A 23383-nucleotide genomic window follows, 5' to 3' on the forward strand; every position below is an offset into this window, starting at 1 on the left:
TTCCCTCAGCACCCCTATCGTTACCTCCCTTTTCTGCAGGCTTGCTTCCTGCAGCGACAGCTCTCACCCTCCCTGGTGGCTAGAGGCAGCTCCTCCAACCCCAGCTGTTATCAAACCACCCAGGGTGACATGGGGAAGAACAATACTCCAGAGGTTACGGAAGTCATGAGACCCTCCCCTGCTTGCTCCCAGCCTTGCTGGGGCCTCATGCTTCTGTATCTGGGCCAGCAGCCCAGGGAGGGGGAGGTGGTTGGCTCTAGCAGTACCCATTCTGTAGCCAGGCAGAAGGACTCTTGAACCAAAGTCTTTCCCCAGGTCCCTAAGGATGCCGAATGGAGAGCGTACCCCAAGACACAGGTACCAGTGGGGCTGCATAAATCTGGGCATTGTCCCTTAAGCTGTTAGAAAAATAAATAAAAACCATGAACAATTACAATGTAAAACATGTGGAAGAGCCCTGGGCAGGGGAAAGGGAAAAGTAGAAAGAGTATTGTGAAAATCCTGGGGTGCTGTGGTGACCATGACTTCCACAGGAGGAGGAAATAGCCCAGAGAGGTGAAGGGCGCTGTGACTCAGTGGCAGCGCTTGGGCATGACAAGCTTAGAAGCAGGCAGGGCCTCCTGTGCATGGTACAGCACAGTCAGTAGCTGGCAACTCTAAGGCCCAGTCCTGGTGCAGTTTACTTGAGTTTGCGGGTTTGTTGGGGATGCAAGGTGGGTTGGGTGTGACAAACATACAAGGAGGTGTGTGGGGGAGCCCCTCGCTTCTTTGAGTTGGAAAAAGCACCAGTAGTTGGCTTGTCATCTGCCTTGTATCTTTTAGATTACTCCAGGGGGCAAATATCTCCTCTTTTTACCGTGTCTATGGGACAGAGCAGGCTAAATGATAGCACAGTAAATATCACTCTGCAGTTATACCGTCCATTCACTCTGAATAGCTAGTGGTTTAGGGACCAGCCTGGCAGGATTGAGTCCTGGCTCCACTCTTCACTCATTAGCTGTGTGGTCTCCGGCAACTTACTTAATTTCCTCGAGAACCTTAAGCTCCTTATCAGCACATAAGGGCTAGGAAGGCACCTATTCCATGATTTAAGACGAGGGGCGGCTCTCCATGTCTTCACTGGCCTCACGCAAACACGTGTGGTGAGGACCAATGGACTGCAGTGATCATTCTGTTATTCTTATTATTGAGAACCGAGAGCTGTGGCTCTCTGTGTCCCCCAGTTTCACGTGCTGGAAGTTGGTCCCTAGTGCAGCAGTGTGGAAGAGGTGGGAGGTAACTGGGTTAGGAGGGCTCTGGCACCGTGAATGCTTCCATGGGTTCTCTTGGAAGTGGCTTGGCCAAAGCTCATGCTCTCTAGCATGCTTGCTCGGCTCCTAATGTGACGCCCTCGCCGTGGTACAGTGTAGCACAAGGCCCTCACCAGGATCCAGGCAGATGGTGGCACTGCGTTCTCGGGCTTTTTTAGCCTCCAGAACAGGGAGCCAATTAAACTTGTACTTTTTACAAATCACCCTATGTCAGGGATTCAGATATAGCAATAGAAAAATGGGCTGAGACAGAAGTATTCACCAATTAAGCACTGATCATATGCCAGATACTCCATGAAGTTTGAGATGGGCATACAAGTAAATAATGTGCCCTGAAAGAGAACTGGAGGCATGGAACAAAAGCCATGCAAAATCAGACAGGAGGAGGAAACACTTATTTTCTTGTTTTCTTTTCTTTTGAGACAGGGTCTCACTATGTAGTGCAGGCTGGCCTTGAGCTCACCATGTAGCCCAGGCTGGCACTGCACTCCTGGGGATCCTCTTGCTTCAGCCTCCTGAGTGCTGAGAGGAAGCATTTACTTCTGACCTGGGGGCCAGAGGCCAGGTCACATTAGGCGACATGATGACTGAACTTTCAAATGCTGGAACAGATGGGAAATGAAGAGCAGGATCAGCACTGGGTCCCGACTTGAGAGTAGAATGTGAAAGATCTTCCCCCAGGCAGCAGGAAAGGAGGAGGGATAGGTTAGATGACTGGGAATTTGGAAAACCAGGACGCCAAGTTAGGGGATTTGGGCAACAGGAAGGAAGAGGGTTTCAACAGGTAAGGGATAAGGTCATGTCTGACTCTGCAGCCAACACTCTGGCCACAGGTGGAAGGGAGGAGAGGGACCACCAAAGGACACGGCCCTGCCCTCAGGGGCTTGGAGCTCATCCAGGAAGTGAGGCACAAGCCTGTCAACATCCAGGGAGGAGCCAAGCAACAAAGCAAATGCTACCTTCAGGTCAGAGCCAGGGAAAGGAGTTTCTGTTTCCCATCTGTACACTGGAACAAAGCCCATACGTTTGCATTTCTGGATTTATGAGGATCCAATCATGGTAAGAAAGTAAACTGTTGCGCACCACATCCCAAGCACAAAACACAGGCAAAGTTCACAGGGCCCTCCCCAAATACATTCTGACCTTGGGTGTGGACAAAGCTCCCTCCACACTCTGTGTGCATGCATGCATGTGCGTATGTGTGTATGTGTGTATCTATCCTGGGCAGAGGAATGGCCAAGATGACCCCTGGCTTAAGCAAGACTAGAAAGCCAAAACAGATGTCTGTGGCCATTTTTTTGGTTTTTTTTTTTTTTTTTTTTTTTCAGAACCAGGGATTGAACTCAGGCCCTTGTGCTTGCCAGGAAAGCACTTATTCTACTGAGCCATCTTCCCGGCCCCTCTGTGGCCATTTTTATTTCCACTCTCCTGCTTCCAGCTCTACTGCTCCACACACGCCTCCTTTGCTCCCACCAGACAACCTGTGGCTTTCCAGGTGGTGAGACCACGAGCTGTGGGACACAGCTTCATGGACACAGACAGTCTGGACCATAAGGAGCCCTTTTTAGTCCTCTTATAGATCCAGTAAGTTTGTATTTGCGATCTAACGGATAAGTTATTGGAATCCCATCAAGTTAATTCCATTCTACCACTTCCAGTGCAGCCCATGGCAAGAATAAAGACACTAAGGTGTATTTATAATTGTGGGGAGCCAAAGGGTCCTAAGTCCAACCATGGTGATATCTTTCCAGAACAAAGGCCTCAACCCAAGCCCCAATCTGGGTTTTATTCAGTCATGAAGGAGGAGTGGCTTGAGGATGAATGACCGAGAATGGCAGGAAGTAGGTGAGTATTGTGAGCTGGGCTGGTAGGAGGCCTGCATTTACCTCTACAATATGCAGAATAGGTAATTTGCATTATACTACTGAGATAGTAGCTGATGTTTTTGGGGTCAGGTGCTTTAGCTCTGCTGTGTAATCTTTCAAGTTCCAGGAAGTCATAGCCTCTATCTCAAGACTTGATTCCAGCCAACCCAGCTCATATTAAAGAGCAGAAGGTGTGGGTTATCAGGGAAACAAGTGTGCCATCTTCAAAGAGTACCACCAGCACCTCGGCCAGATCAATATGCATTGCTTAAAGCCAATTGAAGGGACAAAGAAAAATCCTAGCCAGCCTATACCTATCAATATATGGAAATAGAGTCAGGCACGGCCAAAATGGAGACAACTGCTCTTCTTTCAAGGAGAGCCGCCCAGGTGGTCCTTCACACTTGACAAGGAAGCGATCCGCTCCATCAGAACAGTAGCTGGAGGTGCAGGCTGCTTTGGCACTTTCTTCAGTTGCACCCTGTACAAGTAGAGATGGCACCTCTACCATCCATACCTCTGTTTTCTTCCTCTGGGATGAGGATGCTGGGCTCAGGGACCTCTTATTGCACTGATCCCGGGGCTCACCCTGCGTCTGTGGGGTATGGGCTTTGGAGGTCCTACTCATATGGTTCTGTGCATCTGAGCAGGAGGAACCATGGGTTTCTTTTAACTTGAAGCCCTGGATTATAATGGAATTGGCCATTGTGGAAAATTCTCACCAGCTGCCAGGCTGGGCAAACCCTGCTCCCTTAACCCTGGGTGCAGGGCTTCCAAGAGGGACATGAAAACACTGAGAGTAACAGGTATCAAAGTAGACATTCTGTGGACACAAGAACACCATCATGTACATAAGAATGAACACCAAGGGTTCAAGAATGAACACTTGAACACCAAGGGGTGCACCCTCCAATTCTTACGTGGGTCCTGCAATGGTAATTCTGGTATTTACTTTATAGGAGGAGAATGTGGCTCACAGAGGCCCCATGGAAGACCAAGTCACATGGCTATTACACCACACAGCAGAATTAACTTCTAGCCTGACTCCCTCCAAGGCCACCCCCCACCTGCCTCAACAGACACCTTCAGCTGTAAAATTCCTGTGGCCTGGGATTAGTCCCTCTGTCCCATTTTGGCTCTCATAACTTGTCTCCTTCAGCTGGCTTCTTTCTCCAGGCCTATAGTCATGCATCCTCTTCCAATCTTAAAGCAATGTGCCAGATGGGACGATGCATATCTATGAGCTCAGCTACTTGCAGCTAGAAAGACCTTCTGCATGTGGAAGGCTAGACTTGTTCCTCTGGCTTACAGCCCTCCAAGGACCCTCCATCATCAGAGAGAACTTGCTTCTATGTTCCTCTCCAGTCTCATCTCCCACCAGCTCACAAACCCTGCACTCTGCTTAAAGCAAAATACCCATGGATCTGAGCTCTCCTCTTCACTGTCAGCTGTTGCTACATCTGCCTGCACTGCCTTCCCTCGAGCTCTTCCCCAGCTGAGGTCCTGTGACTCTTTCAAAGACCCATGTCTCCCTCTAGGAGCCTTCTCTACCTCCACAGCCAAGCTGATCTGTTCTGCTCTCTATTACCTACACATCTGTATCACATCTGTCACAGCCCCTGAGGGCTATGTAGAGGCTATGCCATATTTGCATAGAAAGGACATGACTTTGGGGCAAGGTACCCCAGGTAAACCCGACTGATATGTGTAGAATCACTCAACACAAGTCAGAGACAAAGCCCAATTTTGCTGATAAAAACCCAACCACCTCTTCATCTGTTTAGCCTTTGTGTATTGAGTATCTTCTCAGGGTCTGGTGCTCCTGGGCACTGGATTCCAGGAGGAGTAGCAGAATGCTCTGGTTCTCCAGGAACTCAGAGGTCAGTGGTCAAGAAACCCTGGTAAGAGCATCCTGGCCCCTTCTGAGCAGAAAAAGTGGCCCCATAGTGGATAAATATGTGTCTAAAGTTTTGCTCCATCTCTACGAGCTGCTGTGAATGAGGATCGAGAGGACTTTCTAGGTCTGTATGTAGGAACGTGGTAAGCAACCTCTCCAAATTAAACTTGCAGCTGAGACTCATGAATCTAATACTGAATGCCAGAGACCATTGAAAAGCACCACCAAACCTTGTCCCAGATTCCTGTATGGCATCTCGCAGCTGGTACTCGTGTTTACATATGCATCTGGAGATCTGTATCCTTATCAGTAAACATTCAAACACATGTATAAAAATAACTGAAATGAAATAAATCCATAAGAGCTTTGCATCTCAACTACAATCTTGTGTCCTCAACCATCCAGCTCCCTAATTGGAACACAATTCTGACTTTGCTATTTTCAGATACAAAGAAGAGTGCAGATATCGGCTCTCATTTTATTTTATTTTATTTTATTTTATTTTATTTTATTTTATTTATTTTGGTGGAACTCGGGATTGAACTCAGACCCTTGCCCCTCGGCTCTCATTTTAATTCATGATTTGGTAATAGGACTGACCTTAAGTGGCATGAATTAAAATGCTCCAAGTTTTACAATGTTAATACAGTAACACTGTGTGGGTTTTCAGAGGAGTTATTTATTGAACACAAAATGTTTAAATCGGCATACAAAACAAAATTTTAAAGTTCCAGTTTCAAAAAGTATTGCTCTGCGTCAGAAGAGAAGGATGCCTTTTGTTGGCACAATATCAAGAGAACAGCACTTAAAAAAAAGTCAAAGATAGTCACGCAAACACGTACACGCACAGCCCAGAGCACTCTGATGGGACACTATCTTTCCTTTATGTGTCGTGGAAAACCGGGCCAGAACGACCCTGCAGAAACTTCCTGATGAAAACAGCTAGTCTACCCTTCCTAAGCAGGAGGCTGGCTGTCGGAGAACCCCAGCCCGGGCTGCAGCGCTTCTTCTGCCGCTCCACCGACGGACGGTGGGCCCTGGAGGCAGCGCCGGCTTACAGCTGATTTGAGCGGCGCACTGCGTCCACCATCCTTGGCAAGTGGGGTGGGCGGGGGTGGGGGTGGGAGGTGGGGGGAGAATCCCTCCACTCAGACCCATCTGGCAGAAAAGACTCCAGATTAGCAATCCAGGAGTCACGTGAGACAATTTACACCTTCCCTCTCCTGGTGTTGAGCTCCCCTCCCCCTCAAACCTGCGTCCGGGCGGTGGAGCTGCAGCGTCTCCTCTGCAAGGTGGGCAGTCCCCAAAGCAGCTTAAAGGGGAAAGGAAAAAAAAAGAGTGGCTTCTTTGTTCCTTCACCTGGTAAACTCAGCTTTAGACAATTCTCCACCTCCCACCGACACTCCAAGTCTGCACATTTCTCTCTTCCTCAAAATGAGGGCGGGCAGTCTCTTTGGTTAAGACTTGTTCCTGACCCTAGGCTAAGTGTCTTTACTGTATTATTTAAGTCTCCCAGCAACTCTTGAAAGTAGGTGTTATTAATCCTATTTTTCGTATTGAAAAGAACCGAGGGCAGAGACTAATTTGGTACGGTAAATTGTGAGCCCAAGGTGGGTCTGACGCCAAAACCCTAATCCTCTATCACTTTTCATGCTGAAAAAAACAAAAACCAAAAAACATTAATTCTAATTGAGCAATTACTATATGTCAGGTACTGAGTGAATATTTTTCCAAAATACGCTCAGACAAGTGTGCCACTTACTAGATCCGTCATCTTGAACAACTTCCATATGCTCTTTGACTCAGTTTCCCTGTCTGCAAAGTGAGGTTAAATGTGAAAAGCGAATTAATGCATGTCAAGCCCTTAGAACAAACAAGTATTAATAACCCCCGACATTGTTGTCTTTTGAAGAACCATTCTTCCTAGTCACAGGGGAGGAACTTAGGCTGGTGAGGTTACGGAACAAATTGGTCCAGGTTGTCCCCCGGCACACCTTCTGCAGCACCGGCTCGCTGCGGACTCGGGGCTCGCTGCAGGCGAATTGCACCTGCCAGGTGGGAGAAGTGTTGGGGCGCTGCGACAGAATGCGCCGCAGCTAGGGAAGCCTGGGGGTCGGGGATTAATGAACCTGCAAGGACTCGGGATTTTACACGCAAAGTGCCCAGAGTCGGGGATGCCACCCAACCCTACAAAACGCTCTGCGCGAGACACTAGCACGCAGGGTCCGCGGTGCGTCTGGAGCCCCCAGGCCGCGCGCACAGACGCGCGCGCCCGCACCCACTGGCACCGAGCCAGCCGCCCGCATTCCCCCCGCCCGCTGCGCTCCAGGGCGGAGTTTCCTCCTCTGCTCATTGTTCGCGGCCCAGCGCCCGCCCAGCCGCTGCCCCGCCCGGCCGGGCCTCTGCTGCGGCGGGCGAGCTCCTGAGGAGGGGGCGGGGGCTGGCGCGGACGGGACGGGGCGGGAGGCGCCGCAGCTCCCGCCGGGCAGTAGTCGCGCAGATACCGCCCAGGACGCGGACGTAGTCGCTGCCGCTGCTCTGCCGCTGGCTGCGCTCCCAAGCTCGGCTCTGCGGCGCGGAGGGGCCACTGGAGCGCATTCCGGAGCCTCGGGCCACCGCCAGGCAGCGGGAGCTACAGCCAGGCCTACCCGAACGGCGCCCACGCTCCTGCTGCCCAGAGGCGCGGACCCCGCGCCGCCCCCAGCCACCTGCTCAGGCCCGCAGGCGAGGACACCATGCGCGCTGCGCTGGCGCTCTCGGTGCTGCTGCTGGTGCTGCGATCGCCACTGCCTTCGCTCTCCGAAAATAATAGTGAGTGGCTAACCCGAGTTCCGCTGGGACCCCCACCACGCTGCCCCTACACCCACGGCCGGGCGGCGCAGCTAGAAAGCTCGTTGCGCCGCGTGGTCCGGTCCGGAGAGCATCTGTGCCCGCGGAGTCGTGTGCGGAGCCCTGATCTTGCACCACTCTCGCCTCCGCACTCGGACCGCCGTGGGTGCTGGCCCCGCGCGTGGATTCGCCCCCAGACTTACTGTTTGGGGCAGAGGAGCATACCCAGGCTAAGGGCGCGCGGGCAAAAGGAGCGCGCCGGTTTGAGGGGTTTGCGGGCAAAGGAGGGGATACTTAGGATAAGGGTAAGGCAAGGAGGCTCCGTGGTCCCTCGGCGCCCCGGGAGTAGGTTTAGCCCTCTTCTTCGCGTTGGGAATGAGGCACGGTATTGTGGCGTTGTTGGCTGATTCCAGGCAGAGCGGTAGGCTGGGAGCTTACGAGGAAGTCCCCGAGACAGGTGACAGGCTTCCAGCAAGGGCCCATGCGGGCGCAGTGCTTACTGGTTCCAAGAGCTTTTCCCACGTGTGTAGGCTCAGCCCTCCTGAGCTCGTGCAAGGGCAGGTGGAGGGGAGCCAGTGGACCTTTCACAGTCCCAGGCACCTGGCAGATGGGGACTCTGCTTCCGTGTCGCCCAAGGAACAGATCGCTTCTCTGGGATTAGCCAGGGAGTCGGGACCCTCTTCATCCCCTTTGTGCAAATAAGTTCTCTCCTGAAAGAGGATTGGACTGCATTCATGAACATCTTAAAAAGGTCCCCTGTCGCTCTGTTTTCCTTCTTTTTTTTTTTTTTTTTTTTTTTTTTCCGATTAGAACATGTTGGCGATACAGGATGAGTACTGGTATACATAATTTATCTTAATGCTTTTTACTTCTCCCTCCCTTCCCTTCTTCCTCTATCCTGCTCATGAGAGAGAGAGAAACGCACCTTAGAGAAACCCACGGTGTGTGTCTTCTAAAGTGAAAGGTTATTTTCTCTTTGGAGGGAGACAGGCAGTGGCTACAAACAGCCCAAGCTGGGATCCCAGAGCCTCTGGGGACAGCTGGCCCAGGAGAAGCATTCTGCTTATTCTCCTTTGCCCACCTGAGCTCTCATCTGCGGGGAGAAGGGATGGGGGTGCTCTATGTTGCCAGGAGGCCTTCGGTGACAGCCCCAACTGGGAGGGGACTGTGCTTCTGCGGGTGCTCCTGGTTTGGAACTTGCTTCTGTGGGGAGGGGACGATGAGATAGATGGCAGTCCACTATCTCCTGGCACCACAGCGAGTGAACCTTGGCGGTAAGGAGGGCCTGCGCTCAGAGCAAGCAGGCCTGCGCTTCAGGTAGGCTGGTGGGTGGGCCCTGACTCTGTGAGCCTGGCCTCAAAAGGAAAAGGCCGCCTAGTGGGGGAAGGGTGTGTGTGTGGGGGAGGTGCAGTGGGAGGGGGGACGTGCAGTGTGAGGAGCAGTGGGAAGAGCCTCAGGATGGTGGTCCTGCCTGTTTGCTCAGTTCTCCAGGCAGGGAAGTTGCTAGAACACGGTGGCGGCGCTGCTCAATCCTGCTTTTGGGACAGCCAGGGCGGGCCATAGTGCTGCTGAGCCAGAAGGGGCCGAGCCACCGTATCTTGGAGGTGAATGATCCCGCTGTTGAGGGATGCGTGCTTCTGAGCCAACCAGTGGGGAGATCTGCAAGCCCTGCTCATTGCTGGCCTCAAGACTGGGGCTTTTTCCAGGTCTCTGAATACTGTCTCTAAATCTTGTACCTGCCATGAAGCCCTTCCCGGGGCCCAGCCTAGGGAGAGCCCTTGGTAGGAGCTGGATTTGTGCAAAATCTGTCCACCTCCCAGTCTCTGCCCTCCAGTGAGCAGATCTCACTCATCCTTTAGGAGCCTTGGCCACCCAATCCCCAAAATGCCTTTATTAGAACCCACAGTACTACAGCAACATGCCTTGAGAAGGGCACAGAGGTAAGGGGGAAGTCAGAGGAGGAAGAGGAAGGTTTGCATGCACTGAGACCCCATGGCTGAAGAGTGCGAGCCTCCAGGAGTGTGCAGCTGGCTCCATGAGGCTGCTGGCATCAGGAATGCAGAGACCACTCAACTGCTGGACTCTGTAGTGTGAAGGAAGACAACGTAGAGTTGCAGTGTAAGTCGCAAGGAATTATCCCCACACAGGTCCCCTGGAGCTTACCTCCTAACGCTGGTAGATCCACTGGTAGATCCAGCAGCCCTGGTAAACAGCATTAAAGCCAGGGCCTTTGCATTGCTTTTCATTTTGCTATCCATTTGTCTGAAGCACATGGCAAGTCCTACCTCAGAACCTCAGGTTTGTTTGTTTGTTTTTAATCTGTGAGATAGGATGAAAGAGCAGGAGGGACTTCCAGTTCCACCGTTATAAGATTTCTGGGCTCCTGTGTTCTCTCAGCTGCGGAAGGAACATGCTGATTTAGTACTACCAATCTGATAGTCATTTGATGGATAAATTCTGGGAACAAGAAAGGCAGCTTGGTGCGGTGGAAACACTCAGACCAGGTAAGACACACCAGTGTAGCCTCGGAGAAGGCAGTGAAACTCCCCAAGCCTCAGTTTCCTCCTCCATAGAGTGATTACAAACCTGCTTTATGGCCTGCGCTGAAGGCCAGCGGGAAGTGTAATGGGCTTGGCGTTGTGCCAACTCCTAGGCAGCAGGAACAGCTCTGATGATTAATGCAGCACAGGCACGGAGCCCCTGGTGGGCCTGGGCCCCCCCCCCCCCAAGCATCAGAAGTCTGATGATTCTGGGTGTCAGCTGATTATATAGCAGTAGAAATAGCCTGGTTAGGGAAAGGGAGGAATACCTGAGAGCCAAGAGATTTTGGGGGGCAGGTGGTGTGGGGGGTCTGGGGAAAACTTCCTGAAGGAGGCAAGTTTTTAATAAAGAGATTTTTCTTTCTTTCTTTCGTTCTTTTTTTTGCGGAACCGGGGATTGAACTCAGGCCCTTGCTCTTGCCAGGCAAGCGCTTATTCTACTGAGCCATCTCCCCGGCCCCAAGAGATTTTAAAATATGGGTCTAATGAGGTTGGGAGACCACTTCTGCTGGTGGCTAAGAGGAAATCCTTGTGCAGGTGGGAGACATGCTGGTTAGGGACCAGAGCCTATGCTGGGAGTCTCGGGGTGGGGTCTGTGCAGAGCTGGAAGGCACTGGGAGATCTGGGCTCTCCAAGCTGAGAGAATGTTCCTGGGGTGGGCGGGCACACACAGGTGAGACTGGACGCAATTTGAGGCAGGAGCAGGCTTGAGGCAGGTCTCTGATGCAGCACCAGGTGGCGGTGTGGTCAACCTGTGGGGCATGGCCACCCAGGGAGGGGCAGAGGTCAGCAGCCTCAGGGTCCTGGCAGTCACCCTGGGCCTGGAAAGGCAGATTGCTAGCAGTGAAGGTGCCCTCCTGCCTTTTCCTCAAGAATTTGAAGAGAGGAAGGGGCTCCTGCTGGCCTAGAGGGGGAGGGAGTGGGCCCTGCGGGATTAGAATGGGAGGGGCGTCCTAATGGAACTACATTGTATTCCACAGTCCTCCGCAGTCCTGCAGGTAGGGAAGGGCAGACCTGCCTCTGCCTCTTCCCAAGTGCAGCAGCGGGTGCCATCCTGTGTTCCCAGCCGAGTGTCAGACTGCTGATTTGGAGAAGTTGGCCTTGGCCCCTGGCTTAAGCCCTCAGGAACACAGGTGTGGGACCAGCTTATGTCCTGGGCTGCTGTGTCTGGCCAGTGAGCACTTGACCCAGAGCTGTCAGAAGCAGATGCTGAGAACGTGGGCTTTGGGCTTGGAATCCAGAGCTGCGTGACATAGGTAGCTGCTAGGACAACAGCTCAGTGCTCAAGGGCTCAAGGATGGATCTCTTTTCTCAGCTCTGACTGGCTTCCTATTTGTTCCCCTAGGTATGAGACAGGGCACCATGAGTAAGGTCCCCTGTCATATCCCATTCCCAGGAACACCAAGAAGTTGGCAGTCTCCCTATCACGTGTCCCATCCACACATGATAGGGGCTGTTGGAAAGTCAAAGGAAGCAGTGACTGTAGGGGCCACAGATGCCAAAGGACCAGAGGCATTCTACTAAAGACAAGTCTTCCAAAAGATGTGCAGGAAAGATCCAGTACCAGCAGCCTTTGTGTATTTGCAGTGTTGCTTGGAAGGTTACTCTGCGAGTAGCCTGCTGATTGTCCAAAGTGGAATACAGTAGGCAAAGGGTAATTTCCACAGCATCTCTAGATAACTTGGGAAGTCATAGGGCACAGAATTCTGGAGAGCCTTCTGGAAATCACATGCTATCACACACTCATTTTCCAGCTGAAGAGTAGAGACCAGGGAGGAGGGCCCCTTGCCCAAATGCCTTGCGGCTCCCATGGGCTTGCTAGGTTGCTAGGTGTGTACAGGTGTGACCGAGGGTCACTAGTAACAAATCTCAGCCTTTCCTGAGACTGTAAGTCATGAAACTGGTGAAAGAGTGAGGGATTGCTGAGGCATAAGGACTGCATGTTTAAAGCCAGTTCAGGGGGCTGGTGAGATGGCTCAGTGGTCTAAAGCGCCTACTTAGAACAAGCTTAGCAAAGCACAGGGACCACGGTTCAATCCCCCAGCACCACATACCAGCCAGCCCCGCCCCCTGGAGGGCTGAGCTGGCCACACACACACAATAAATAAAAATTAAAAAAAAAAAAAAAGCCAGTTCAGGAAATCTCACCCTGTCTTAAAATAAAAAGTGGGAAAAAAATAAATAAAAATTGGGGAACAGGGGATGTGTATCCCTGGGTTCAGTCTCAAGTATCATAAAAATGAAAAAGAGAGAGTTCTTGGAGGCTTCCATGTATGAAATTTCTCTCTATTCCCAGAAGGAAGGAAACAAAAAAGGGAGGGAGGGAGACAGTCAAGTTTTGTGGGATGAGGACCGGCTGCACAAATGCAGAGCCCCAGTCAACTGAGTAGCCCGCCCCTCAACTCTTGCATGCTGCATGCTTTTCTTGTCTTTGAGTCTTGGCCTCACCCTCGGCCATCAAGCGATGGTCCTCCCTCCCTTCCTCATTCCCCTCACCCCTCTCTCCAACACACACCACACCACCCTCTCTTCCTTTGTAGCCTTATCCCCCATCAGGTCAGCCACCCTGCACTTCCCTAGGGCCAGGGTGCAGGGTGGCACCCTGTCCGCCAATTGTCACAGCCGGAAGGCTGTGTGCCTCAGCACAGGGAAGAACTCTTGAGAAGGGGCTGTGGGAGACTTGCGTTCAGCCTGGGTAGGGAAGCAGAGCCCTCCCAGCACCAGGCCCCTGGAGACCTGGGCTGACTGGGTCGGGTGAGGGTGGAGGAGACAATGGCAAGGCCAGGCCTTGTAGGAGGGCACTTTGTAAGTCTTACAGTGAATGGCTGTATGAGATACTGTAGCCACTGAGCAGAAGCCCATGGAGCTTTGAGTTAGAGGTCATCATCTAGCCTGAGACCTGTGCCTACCACCTGGAACATACCAGTGGGAGCCACTGGGCACACAGGGCTAGCACAGGGTGCCACTGGATAGCTTCTGTCTTACAGCCATTTTGGAAAGGGAAAAACAAGGCACAGACACAAGGACTTGAGTAGGTTCTGCACCCAAATATTTTCTCCCAAATATCTGCACGGCTCACACCCTTGCTTCCTCCACCTCTGTTGAATGCCACCTTCTCAGGCCTTCCAGCAGGGCCGTCTTATATAACACCGCTCTCCCTGTCCCCTTTTTCCATAGCCCCATCATCTGAAGTATGTGTGTTTTTCTCTGTGACTTCTGTTAGAGATATAGTCTGCACCTAGAAATGGACCTGGAACAAAGTAGAAGTTCAATGAATAGTTTCTGAATGAGCAACTGGCAGAACTATTTTGGAGCCCAGTGTCTCTTCTGCCACCTCTGTGCTCTCCGACTGCATGCTTCCTGACTGAACTCCAGAGTCAGGAGTCAGTGGCAGGCGGGTGCTGGCCCTGCATCTTAGAGAAGTGGACCGGTGTGTATGAGTGGAAGCAGGGAACTCCTGACAGGGGGAAGGCCTCAGCTTTCCTGTGCTGTCCCCACCCTGATGATTCTCTAGTGCAGCGAAAGGGCTGTTAATTTTTGGAGCTTGTTTTGGCTGCTATGGCAACTAAAAAGAAATAGTGGGCTAAACAAGATAGAAACTACATCTGCCATGTAATAGGAATTCACAGGGCTGACATGGTAGTTCTGCCATCAATAACATGCAGCCTCATGGTACAGGAGGGTTGCTGCAGTTCCAGCCATCAGAAAAAAATGAAGAAAGCATGCCTGTAATCCCAGCACTTGGATCTCCATAAATCTGAAGCCAATCTGTGCTACATATTGAGTTAAGGCCTGACCTGTATAGTGAAACCCTGCCTGAAAGTAAAACAAACAAACAAAAAAACAGGAACAATGAAATAAGGCTGTATCCTCTCCTTTGAGGCTACATCCCCAAATCTGCACCTGATACTTGCAGTTATTTTTTTTTTTCAGTACCAGAGATTGAACTTAGGACCCTGCACTTGCCAGGCAAGCACTTATTCTACTGAGCTATCTCTCCTGGCCCTTGAAGTTACATTTTGTAGAATAGAATTTAGTTGCAAGCTCACAGCTAGCTGCAAGGGAAGCAGAAAAGTACTTCCTTAGGGGAAGAATCATTTTTATTTCAAGAGCTCAGATGCCTGACCAGAATTCACTGGTTTAGTTATAAAGGATCAGTAGTAGCTGGGCATGCTAGCATACACCTATAATCCCAATACTCTGGGAAGCTGAGATAGAAAGATTGCAAGTTTGGGGCCAGGGAGATGACTCAATAAACTAAGCGCTTCCCTGGCAAGTGCAAGGGCCTGAGTTCAAAAAAAAAAAAAAAAGAAAGAAAGAAAGATTGCAAGTTTGAGCCCAGCCCAGGCAATTTAGTGACAGTGAAATGCTGTCTCAAAATGAAAAGTAAAAAGGGGTTGGGGATGTATCTCAGTGTAAGACCCTGCATTTGGTCCCCAGTAGTAGGAGAAACAACACAACAGCAAAAAATGGAGAATGGAAATGGGGTGACTGGAAAATACTACTGCAGCATTGGGCCCTGAAAACCCTGACCCCTTGTTCTACCCAGCTCTGTGTCCCATGTGCAGAGGGGAATGGGAGCTGTATTCTGGAGGCCAGGCTTTGATGCCTCTGGCCTGGCTCCCTACCCACTCTGTCCTTGGTGCTGCAGCCTCTGATCTAGTAGTGCTGAGGGAGCAGATCCTGTCAAGGCACTGTAAACTGAGCCTCCTGCTCAAGTCCCTTAATTCCTGAGGTCCCTAAGTGGGGCCTCATCCAGGCCAAGCATGGAGAGGACCTGGGTTCCACGGTAGCCTCTAGATGAGGAAGTTTCTCTGAACCCCATTTTCCCCTGTCACTCTGGGGGGGGGGCAAGTTCACGGTTGAGGGAGACACTGTCTTAGGAGTTTGGTACGAGTGGTGTCCATGACAGCAGCTGAGAGGTGGTGGCTTTGCACCCTGGTGGCCGTGTCCTGCAAAGCCCTCTGAGGCCGCCAAGGGCTGTAGGGATGGTTGCAGGTGTGAATGTCCACCAAGCAGGGCTCTGCCCTAGACTGTCCCCTGTGATACACTTCCAGGCAAGAGTTCCTTTGAGAAAAATGTCCCACTGTCAAGGAGAAGAAAAAGTGATATCTCTTGCAGATGTGATGCCCAGACCTGGATGCTCCAGACTCAGTTTTTAGCATCAGCTTTGACACTCACTTGTCTTACATTTATTCCTTAGCCTTTGTTTCCCGAGCAGTAAAATGGACATATTGCCTTCCTCAAGAGTGGTGATCAAGGGCTGGGGAGATAACTCAGTAGACTAAGTGCTTGCCTGGCAAGCACAAGGTCCTGAGTTCAATCCCTAGTACTGCCAAAAAAAAAAAAAAAGAGGTGATCAAATACAATATTTTTGTGCATGCTAAGCAGCAATATGTCTTGGTTCAATTTCTTTGTTTGGTGTCAGCCCCCTCCTACTAGGGCCCTGCTCCTGCCACCTCTCACACCGGAACTCTCACTGTGACCTCTTAAGCCAAGCTGTTGCCCTTAAGCTCCTTTCCCATTTAGTTAGTGCTCCAGGGCCAAGTTAGGTGGGATGGTGACCCCAGATCTGGGGTAACTGCAGACCACAGTCCTGGATGAGGGTGGCCAGGATGTGCTGAGCTAAGAGGGGGTCAGGTGGCCAGCTCCCAGCTTTCTCACCCCTGCTCAGGGGCACTGCTGCCCACCACTAGGCACTGAGTGAGAAATCTTTCCTGAAGTCACCTGCATGAGAACCTAGCAGATCCACCACTGCACTCAGTAAGTTTAGTGCCCCAGGCCCTTCTGCCTGGATAGATGCTCTTGGCTTGGCTCCACATGCCAGCCCACCCTGCCATACACCTCCATCCAGCCACGGAGCCAACTCATAAAGGAGGGAATGGAGGAGGAAGGAGGGTGTGCCTGACATTACAGCCCAACAACCAGTAAGAACCAGGGAAAGGTTCATTTGCTTAGGAAGAAGAGAGGTGTGAGGAAGACAGCAAGGGAGCAGGAGACAGGTCCGTATAATCCTAAGGCACATCGCTCTGTGCCTTGGTTTACCCAAATGACAATTCAGAGCTAGCATTATGTGAAACTTTGAGCTTTACTTTTCTATTTGTTTATTTATTTATTTTTGCAGAACCAGGGATTGAACTCAGGCCCTTGCTCTTGTCAGGGAAGCGCTTATTCTACTGAGCCATTTCCCTGGGCCCTGAGCTTGCTTGCTTTCTTTCTTTCTTTCTTTCTTTCTTTCTTTCTTTCTTTCTTTCTTTCTTTTTTTTTTTTTTTTCAGGTACTGGGGATTGAACTCAGGACCTTACGCCTGCCAGGCTGGCGCTTATGCTGCTGAGCCATCTCCCCGGCCTGAGCTTTACTTTTAAACCCTGTAAGGCATGCTGCATGCTCAGTTGTCCATAAAGAACTCTAGTGCACTTCAAGATTTTATTTTACTTTAAATTTTTATTTTTTAATTTTTGTACCAGAGATCAAATTTAGGACCTTGTGTTTGTCAGGTAGGTGCTCATTCCACTGAGCCATCTCCCTGGCCCCTCAAGATTTTAATAGTTACGCTATCTCAATAAATTTTTTTCAATAAATGTTTAATAAATGCATAAAGTACTAAAAGTAAAGAGATCCAGGACCAAAAACTTTGGGAAATGTCACTTAGACTCTTCTCCTTCTTGGAAGGTTGGTGTGTCTTATAATTTTTTTCTATGTATGTATGTATGTTTTTTTGAGACAAGGTCTTGCTATGTAATTCATAGCCTTGAACTCTGTATAGCCCAGGCTGACCTTGAATTTACAGCGATCCTCTGCCTCAGCCTCCCGAGTGCTGGGATTATAAGCATTCAATGTGTGTGTATCTGTGTTGGGGGCCGGCTGGGTAAGATCTTGTTTAAGTAAACATGAGCCTCAGAGGGGCTTCTGTTCTTAAGAGGATTTAGAGGAAGCCACATGGGAAGCTGTGTCCACTGTGACGGCTCCTTGTACCTTCTGGCTCCTCTCGGGGATTAAAGATACTGCTTCCCAGACAGCAATTGGAGGCACAATGAAGAGTTGGATGTATTTTTTTTTTTTTTTGGACATATGTTTTGACATTCTATCTTTCCAGTCATTTGGGGGTATGCAGTTGATTAGCAGTTCGGGCCCCTTCTTTTCCTGTGTGTGCCTCTCCCCAATGCCTAAGCCTCTGACCCTGACAGCATCACCTTTCTGATTAAATTCAGTCTGAGCCTAGCCATCCTGCACCCCTGCCCCAGGGGTTGGCGGAGGGGATTCCTAGAGGCATGCTGTCAGCCTAGGACACACAGGCAGCAGCCAGTGGCAGGGCCACCTAAGCTGGGCCACTGAGTGCGTGGATCTCAGCCACCTTCAGGCTGTTGTAGTTCTAGGAGCTGACAGCCAGTCAGTGGCTTCAGGGAGCCACCAGCTCTCATGCGCTTTCCCAGCCAGGGGCACATAAGGTGGCCATCCCAGGGGGGACAAGAAACAGGGGTGCCCTTGCTCAGGCAGGTGCAGCCCTTCATCCTGGTCCTGGAGGATGCTGCTGAGCAACTGCTAGCCAGTGCATGCATGGTCTTGTTGGCTCCCTTCTTCTGTCCTTGCTGTCCCCTCCACTGCTGGCCCAGGGATCCCTTGAAGCACCTCACAGAGTTGCTTGTCATCCTCAGGCCACCTGGTGTTGGTATCTCTATGGTTCCTGTGGGCCAGGGTACAGAGGGACTGCTGTGGACAGCCAGCTTGTACGGTCACACAGGTGCCAGCCAAGCCTCTGCTCATGTTTTGCTTGGCTTCCCAAGGAGGTTCTCTGGCTTTCCTCTTGACTCCTGGAGAATCTGGAATCTGGTTCTGCACATGCACGCCTCATCCCTGAGTTCACAGACCCAACAAGACGGCATGTGTGCAGGTCGGCCGCAGGTGCACCGTGGTCTCAGCCTGGCATTCTGCTCAGTTTCTCACTGCCTGGTCCTGGCTCCTGCTTGCCCTGGGGGATGGGTGCTAGCTCCTCTGCTTGGGCATCTTTGTGCATTCTGTCAGTGCTGCACCAGCAATGACCAGGCTGAAAGGAAGGCAAGAGAGCCAGAGGCTCACAGGACCAGGAGCTCTGATACTCTGTGGGCCTGGGCGGGAATATTGCCGGCTCCCATGGGAAGACATCTCCACGTGATACTGTGCCCATTTTCCAGATGGGAACTCCAAGGCAACTCCTCTAGTTACTTAACTAGAGGAATGTCTTAGGAGGCCCCAAGTGGCTCTCTTCTACTTTTTTTTTTTTTTGGCGGAACCAGGGATTGAATTCAGACCCTTGCACTTGCAAGGGAAGTGCTTATTCCACTGAGCCATCTCCCCAGCCCCTCTTCCACCATTTTTTTTTCCCTTTGAGACAGGATCTTGTTGTGTAGTCCAGGCTGACCTTGAACTCAATATGTAGCCAAGGGTGGCCTTGAACTCATCGTGATCCTCCTGTCTCAGTCTCCCAATTATAGGTCTGTCTTCCACTCTTGATATGCCTTGGTGTTCTGGGCATAGGAGTAGCCAGATAACCTTGCAGGATAGCAAGACTGAAGCAGAACAGAGAAAGGACTGGATGTGGCTGAGGGGTAGACTTACTGTGCGTGCATGGAGCCCGAGAGTCCACCCCTAGTCACACACACACACACACACACACACGCACGCACACACACACACACACACACACACACACGCAAGTGTGCCCACCAGGCATCGTAGTACACAGCTGGAGGCTGAGGCAAGAGGGTCTTATGTTTGAGCTCAGCATGTGCAAGTTAGTGACTTATCAAAACTGTCATAAGGGGGCTGGGGAGATGGCTCAGTGGAATAAGCGCTTCCCTGGCAAGCACAAGGGCCTGAGTTCAATCCATGGTTCCACCAAAAAAACAAACAAACAAAAAAACCAACTGTCATAAGATAAAAACATAAAGGGGAGAGTTAGGGATGCAGTGTGATTGTCTTGGTTACTCTTCTTTCCTTGCTGGGACAAATACCTGACACCCAATATGAAGGAAGGAAAGGTTTATTTATTTATTTATGGAACTGGGGATTGAACTCAGGCCCTTGTGTTTGCCAGGCAAGCGCTTATCCCACTGAGTCATCTCCCCGGCCCCAGAAAGGTTTATTTGGCGCACAGTTACTGGAGCTTTCGGTCCATATTCAGCTGGCTCCAAGGCAGAGCAGCACACTGCAGAAAGCAACTTTTCATGGCAGCACCCACCTTACATTGTAATGTCAATTCCCTGCCCCAGGGCAGTGCAGCATCCACACCCACAAGAATCAATCACAAGCTCCAGAAGCCACCCCAAGACTGCAGGAGGCTTTGGGGGCACAACCAGACACAAACCATAACAGTGATTAAGGCCAAGAGAATGGTGAGACTGGGAATAAGTGTGGGAGCCCTGGGCCAGCGATGGCACCTTTCCCCATGTGGAGCCCTAGCTCAGTCTTCAAAAGCAATCTCAGCAAGCACAACCCAGCAGCACTCAGGGGGGATATCCCATTTTGCTTCCAGTGTCTTGGGAAAAGAAGAGCTGTGAGATCCACACTGGGCGGGTTCTCTGTGCTCTCCCTGCTGCCTCGGAAGTCAGTGAGCCACCTTGCCTGCTAGGGCTGGGTGTGCAGCTGTGTGGGCCCCTGGATCTGCCCAGCCCTGGCCTGGGACTCCTGATTCGCTTCTTAGGTGCAGTCTGTGAAAGATGGGGCTTTCTAAGCTTCGATGCTCCAATGACAGGGTGATGACTTCCGGGGCCTTTACCTGGGACAAGGCAGCCAGGCCTCAGTAGTTGTAGCCACGTACTTGTTTTGTTCTTTGTGAACAATAGCCTTACCCCCACATTGCTTGCCACCCTGACTTCTACTCCCCATTCTAGGCTCTGCTCCCCACCAGTGACCAAGAGCTCCACGGTCTTCAAACACCAACCAAACCCAGATTCTGTGCTCTGTGAGAGTCATGCACAGGCCTCCCCTGCTGCAGGGGGAGTGGGGAGCTAAGTGACAGAGGTTGAGGTTTATTGTTCCTGCCTTGAGAGCAAGCAGGGTGACAGGGAACGGGCCAAGCTGAGCCTCCGCTGGTGGCCTGCCCCAGCCCCAGGACGCGGGCTCTTAGTCTGGGAAGACGCAAGCACTACAGGCTACTCTGCAACTAGAAGGATGCAGGTGTTATTCCTGGAAGGGAACTTCCGCCCAGGACAGAGCCCAGAATTTGGATAGCTTCACTTGATGTCACGGCCTTTGGCTCCCAGCAGGTGGAAACTGGCCATTTGAAGGGAAATTCACAGAACTTTTCCTTCGCTCTGTTTCCCAGAGGCCACTGTGCATGTGAGAGGTGACTGTCCCACAGCCGTGGACGGGGACTTCCCTCTGGCCTCAGGCCTTTGTTTCAAATCACAGTGGCAGGGTCCCTAGTGGAGTTTTCCGGGAGCCTCTGACAAAACTGCTCACATCTGGCTGTTTTCATGGCTGTGGAGAGGGAGGTGGCGTGGGAATGACAGCATGCTCCCTGGGAAAAATATTTACCAAGATTGTTTTGGAACTTACTGTGAAGGGAAGAGTTGAGGGCCAAATTGGCTCTGGAAGTATGCGTGTGCCCAAGGTCGCGTAGCAGGCCCTCTTGGGAGGGGAGGGGCCAGCTGCACAGGTGCAGCGCGGCAGCCTAGGGTGGCACATGGTTGTGGAAGGGAGTGGTGCACTGGTGTCCATGGACAGCTTGGCTTGTGTTAGGCTCCCTGATTTGGGCTGAGTGGCCTCCTTGATCTGGTCACATGTCTCCCAGCCCCGGTCTCCTCTCAGTACAAGGAACATAATAAAGGCACCTCAGAGGGGACCCCACAGACACCACATGTGTAGAGAGCTTGGCTCAGCTTCTGGCCCATGTGGGAAGGCCTCCTTCAGCAAAGACAAGAGTACTGGTGACAGAGGTTGGTGTTCAGGAGATGGATGTGTAGGAAGTTCCGGCATATAAGCAAGATAGCACAGCCACAGTTCTGCCCTGTGGATGTAGCAGGGTGCACACACGCACACACGTGCACACGCACACGCACATCCAGGCTAAGCCCAGACATCCACAGCTCCAGTTTGCAGGAGGGTGCTGGCAAAGGTACTGGAGCTGGCTCCTCATCTTGCTGGACCTGCCCTCAGCTAGAACTGTTTTATTAGGAATATTTTGATGCAGTGGCATCTTGGTTTATGAATTTATAAAGCATAAAACTTTGTTTTCTGACTTTGGGCAGATGGTTGCGTTTTTCTGGGAAGTGCAAGATCCTGAGTGCGATTGTTGGCACACACAAGGCTGCATTTGTGTTTGTGTGGAGAAGATGGCAGTGGTCGTGTTTCATTCAAACTTTGCTTATGAATGAAAGCAAAATTTTGCTGAACACTTGTTTGACAGCTGAGTTGTTTGCAAAAAGAGTTGTTCGTGGACTGAGGCATTACTACTGTACTTTCCTCAAGGCTTTTTTTTTTTTTTTTAAAAGGGAAGGGTCTACAGTGTGTTCAAGGTGTCACTACTAGATCGGACTTATAGTGATCTGCCTGTCTACAGCCTCCCAAGAGCTGGGATTACAGGGAGCACCACCACCCCTGGGGGCAGGGCTGGCACTGCAGGCCCAGGGATCAAACCCTTGGCTCCTGCACCTGCTTTCAGGGGCTTTAATCTGCTGAGCTATTTGACTGGCCCTATTTTTTTTTTTTTTTTTTTGCAGTACCAGGGTTTGAACTCAGGACACTGCGTTTCCAGGCAGGCACTTAGTTTACTGAGCTATCTCCCCAGTCTTGGCTTACTTTTTGTAATGTTCATTTTGTCACAAGAAGTAGATTTCTCCCTGCCATAATAAGCAGAAAAATCCAGGCCCAGAGAGGCTCCTGCCCACAGAAACCTGGCTCTCCCATTCCTAGAGCTTGGTGGTGCTTTTCCTGGAGGCTGTGTGTAAAACATCCAGGGGAGGGTCCATTTAAACAGAGCTTAAGACACGGTAAAGGGCACTCGGCCACCTCCCCCAGGTGCACTCCTGTTGTCCTGACCTTTGTTCCGGAGCCTGTCAAGGCACTGGGCATCACCCCTGTCCCTGCCTGCTGCTGGCAGCTGGTGGCTGCTCCTGGGCACCCTGCCCAGCCAGACAGATCAGGATTCACATGGTCTGCAGCAGGCCAACGGATTAGGAGGCCCTGGGGAGAATATTGTTTTAAGGAGGTTACCCTGTGCCTTCCAGTTCAGGAAGAACTCAGCCCTTCCCTGGGCAGGCCTGTAGTCCCCAGACGAAGCCCCAGGGGCTCAGCCTGTGGATTCCTTGTTAGGAAAAACTCTGGTCCAGTACAGAGGCTTGGAGCAGAGGCAGGGATAAGATCCTGTGCAGGCCTCCCTGGCTGAGTCTTTGGGGATAACAGTTGATGACATTCTAGGCTCTTCTCTTACCTCTCAGTTCTCAGCTTCCAAAGAGTATATTTCAAAGCTTCGAGCCAAGGGGCTTAAGGGTGGGACTGGGGCTTGGGTCCTGATTTCACCTGCAGAAGTTGTCCAGGGACTCCTGCACGCTAGGCGGGTGCTCTGCTGATCCTAGTAGGCCTGTGCTGTCAGTGCACAGCCCTCTGCACCTGCCACACCATGCAAGTGACAGCTGGCTGGCCAGAAAGGGGTTTGGGACACACTGCTGAGCTAAGTGGCCCAGGCAGGGATTGCCTGAGCCTGTCTGGGTGACGAGGCTTAAAGTCAGGCCCAGTGCCCTGGAGCCAGGCCTCCTGGGTCATATCCCTGTGCTGCGCAGGACCACAGCCGTGGGCCCACAGGAGGTACCTACAGCTGTTCCCCATAGCTGTGGGCTGCATGTTCGTGGCAGCCCTTGTCATAGTGGCCCTAAACTGGAAGCCACCCGAATGCCCATCAGCAGTGGAATGGACATAATAGTGGAATGGTCACACCCTGTAGAATAATGGAATGAAAATAAACAA

At 51.5% G+C, this 23383-nt stretch overlaps 1 protein-coding gene across 2 annotated transcripts in view; it reads left to right on the forward strand.

The window, feature by feature from the left end:
* Window positions 1-7514: 7514 nt before the first annotated feature.
* Window positions 7515-23383, forward strand: part of Podxl (podocalyxin like) — a 50742-nt gene continuing 34873 nt past the window's right edge. The window contains exon 1 of one of the 2 annotated variants that reach the window (XM_023709859.1): window positions 7515-7883. In XM_023709859.1, coding sequence (XP_023565627.1) covers window positions 7808-7883 — 76 coding nt within the window. In that variant the 5' untranslated portion in view covers window positions 7515-7807. The remainder of the gene's footprint in view (window positions 7884-23383) is intronic. The other variant, XM_023709860.1, reaches the window with a different exon arrangement.

Source organism: Octodon degus, unplaced genomic scaffold (assembly GCF_000260255.1).
Source record: "Octodon degus isolate 3935 unplaced genomic scaffold, OctDeg1.0 scaffold00015, whole genome shotgun sequence".
Taxonomy (NCBI): domain Eukaryota; kingdom Metazoa; phylum Chordata; class Mammalia; order Rodentia; family Octodontidae; genus Octodon; species Octodon degus.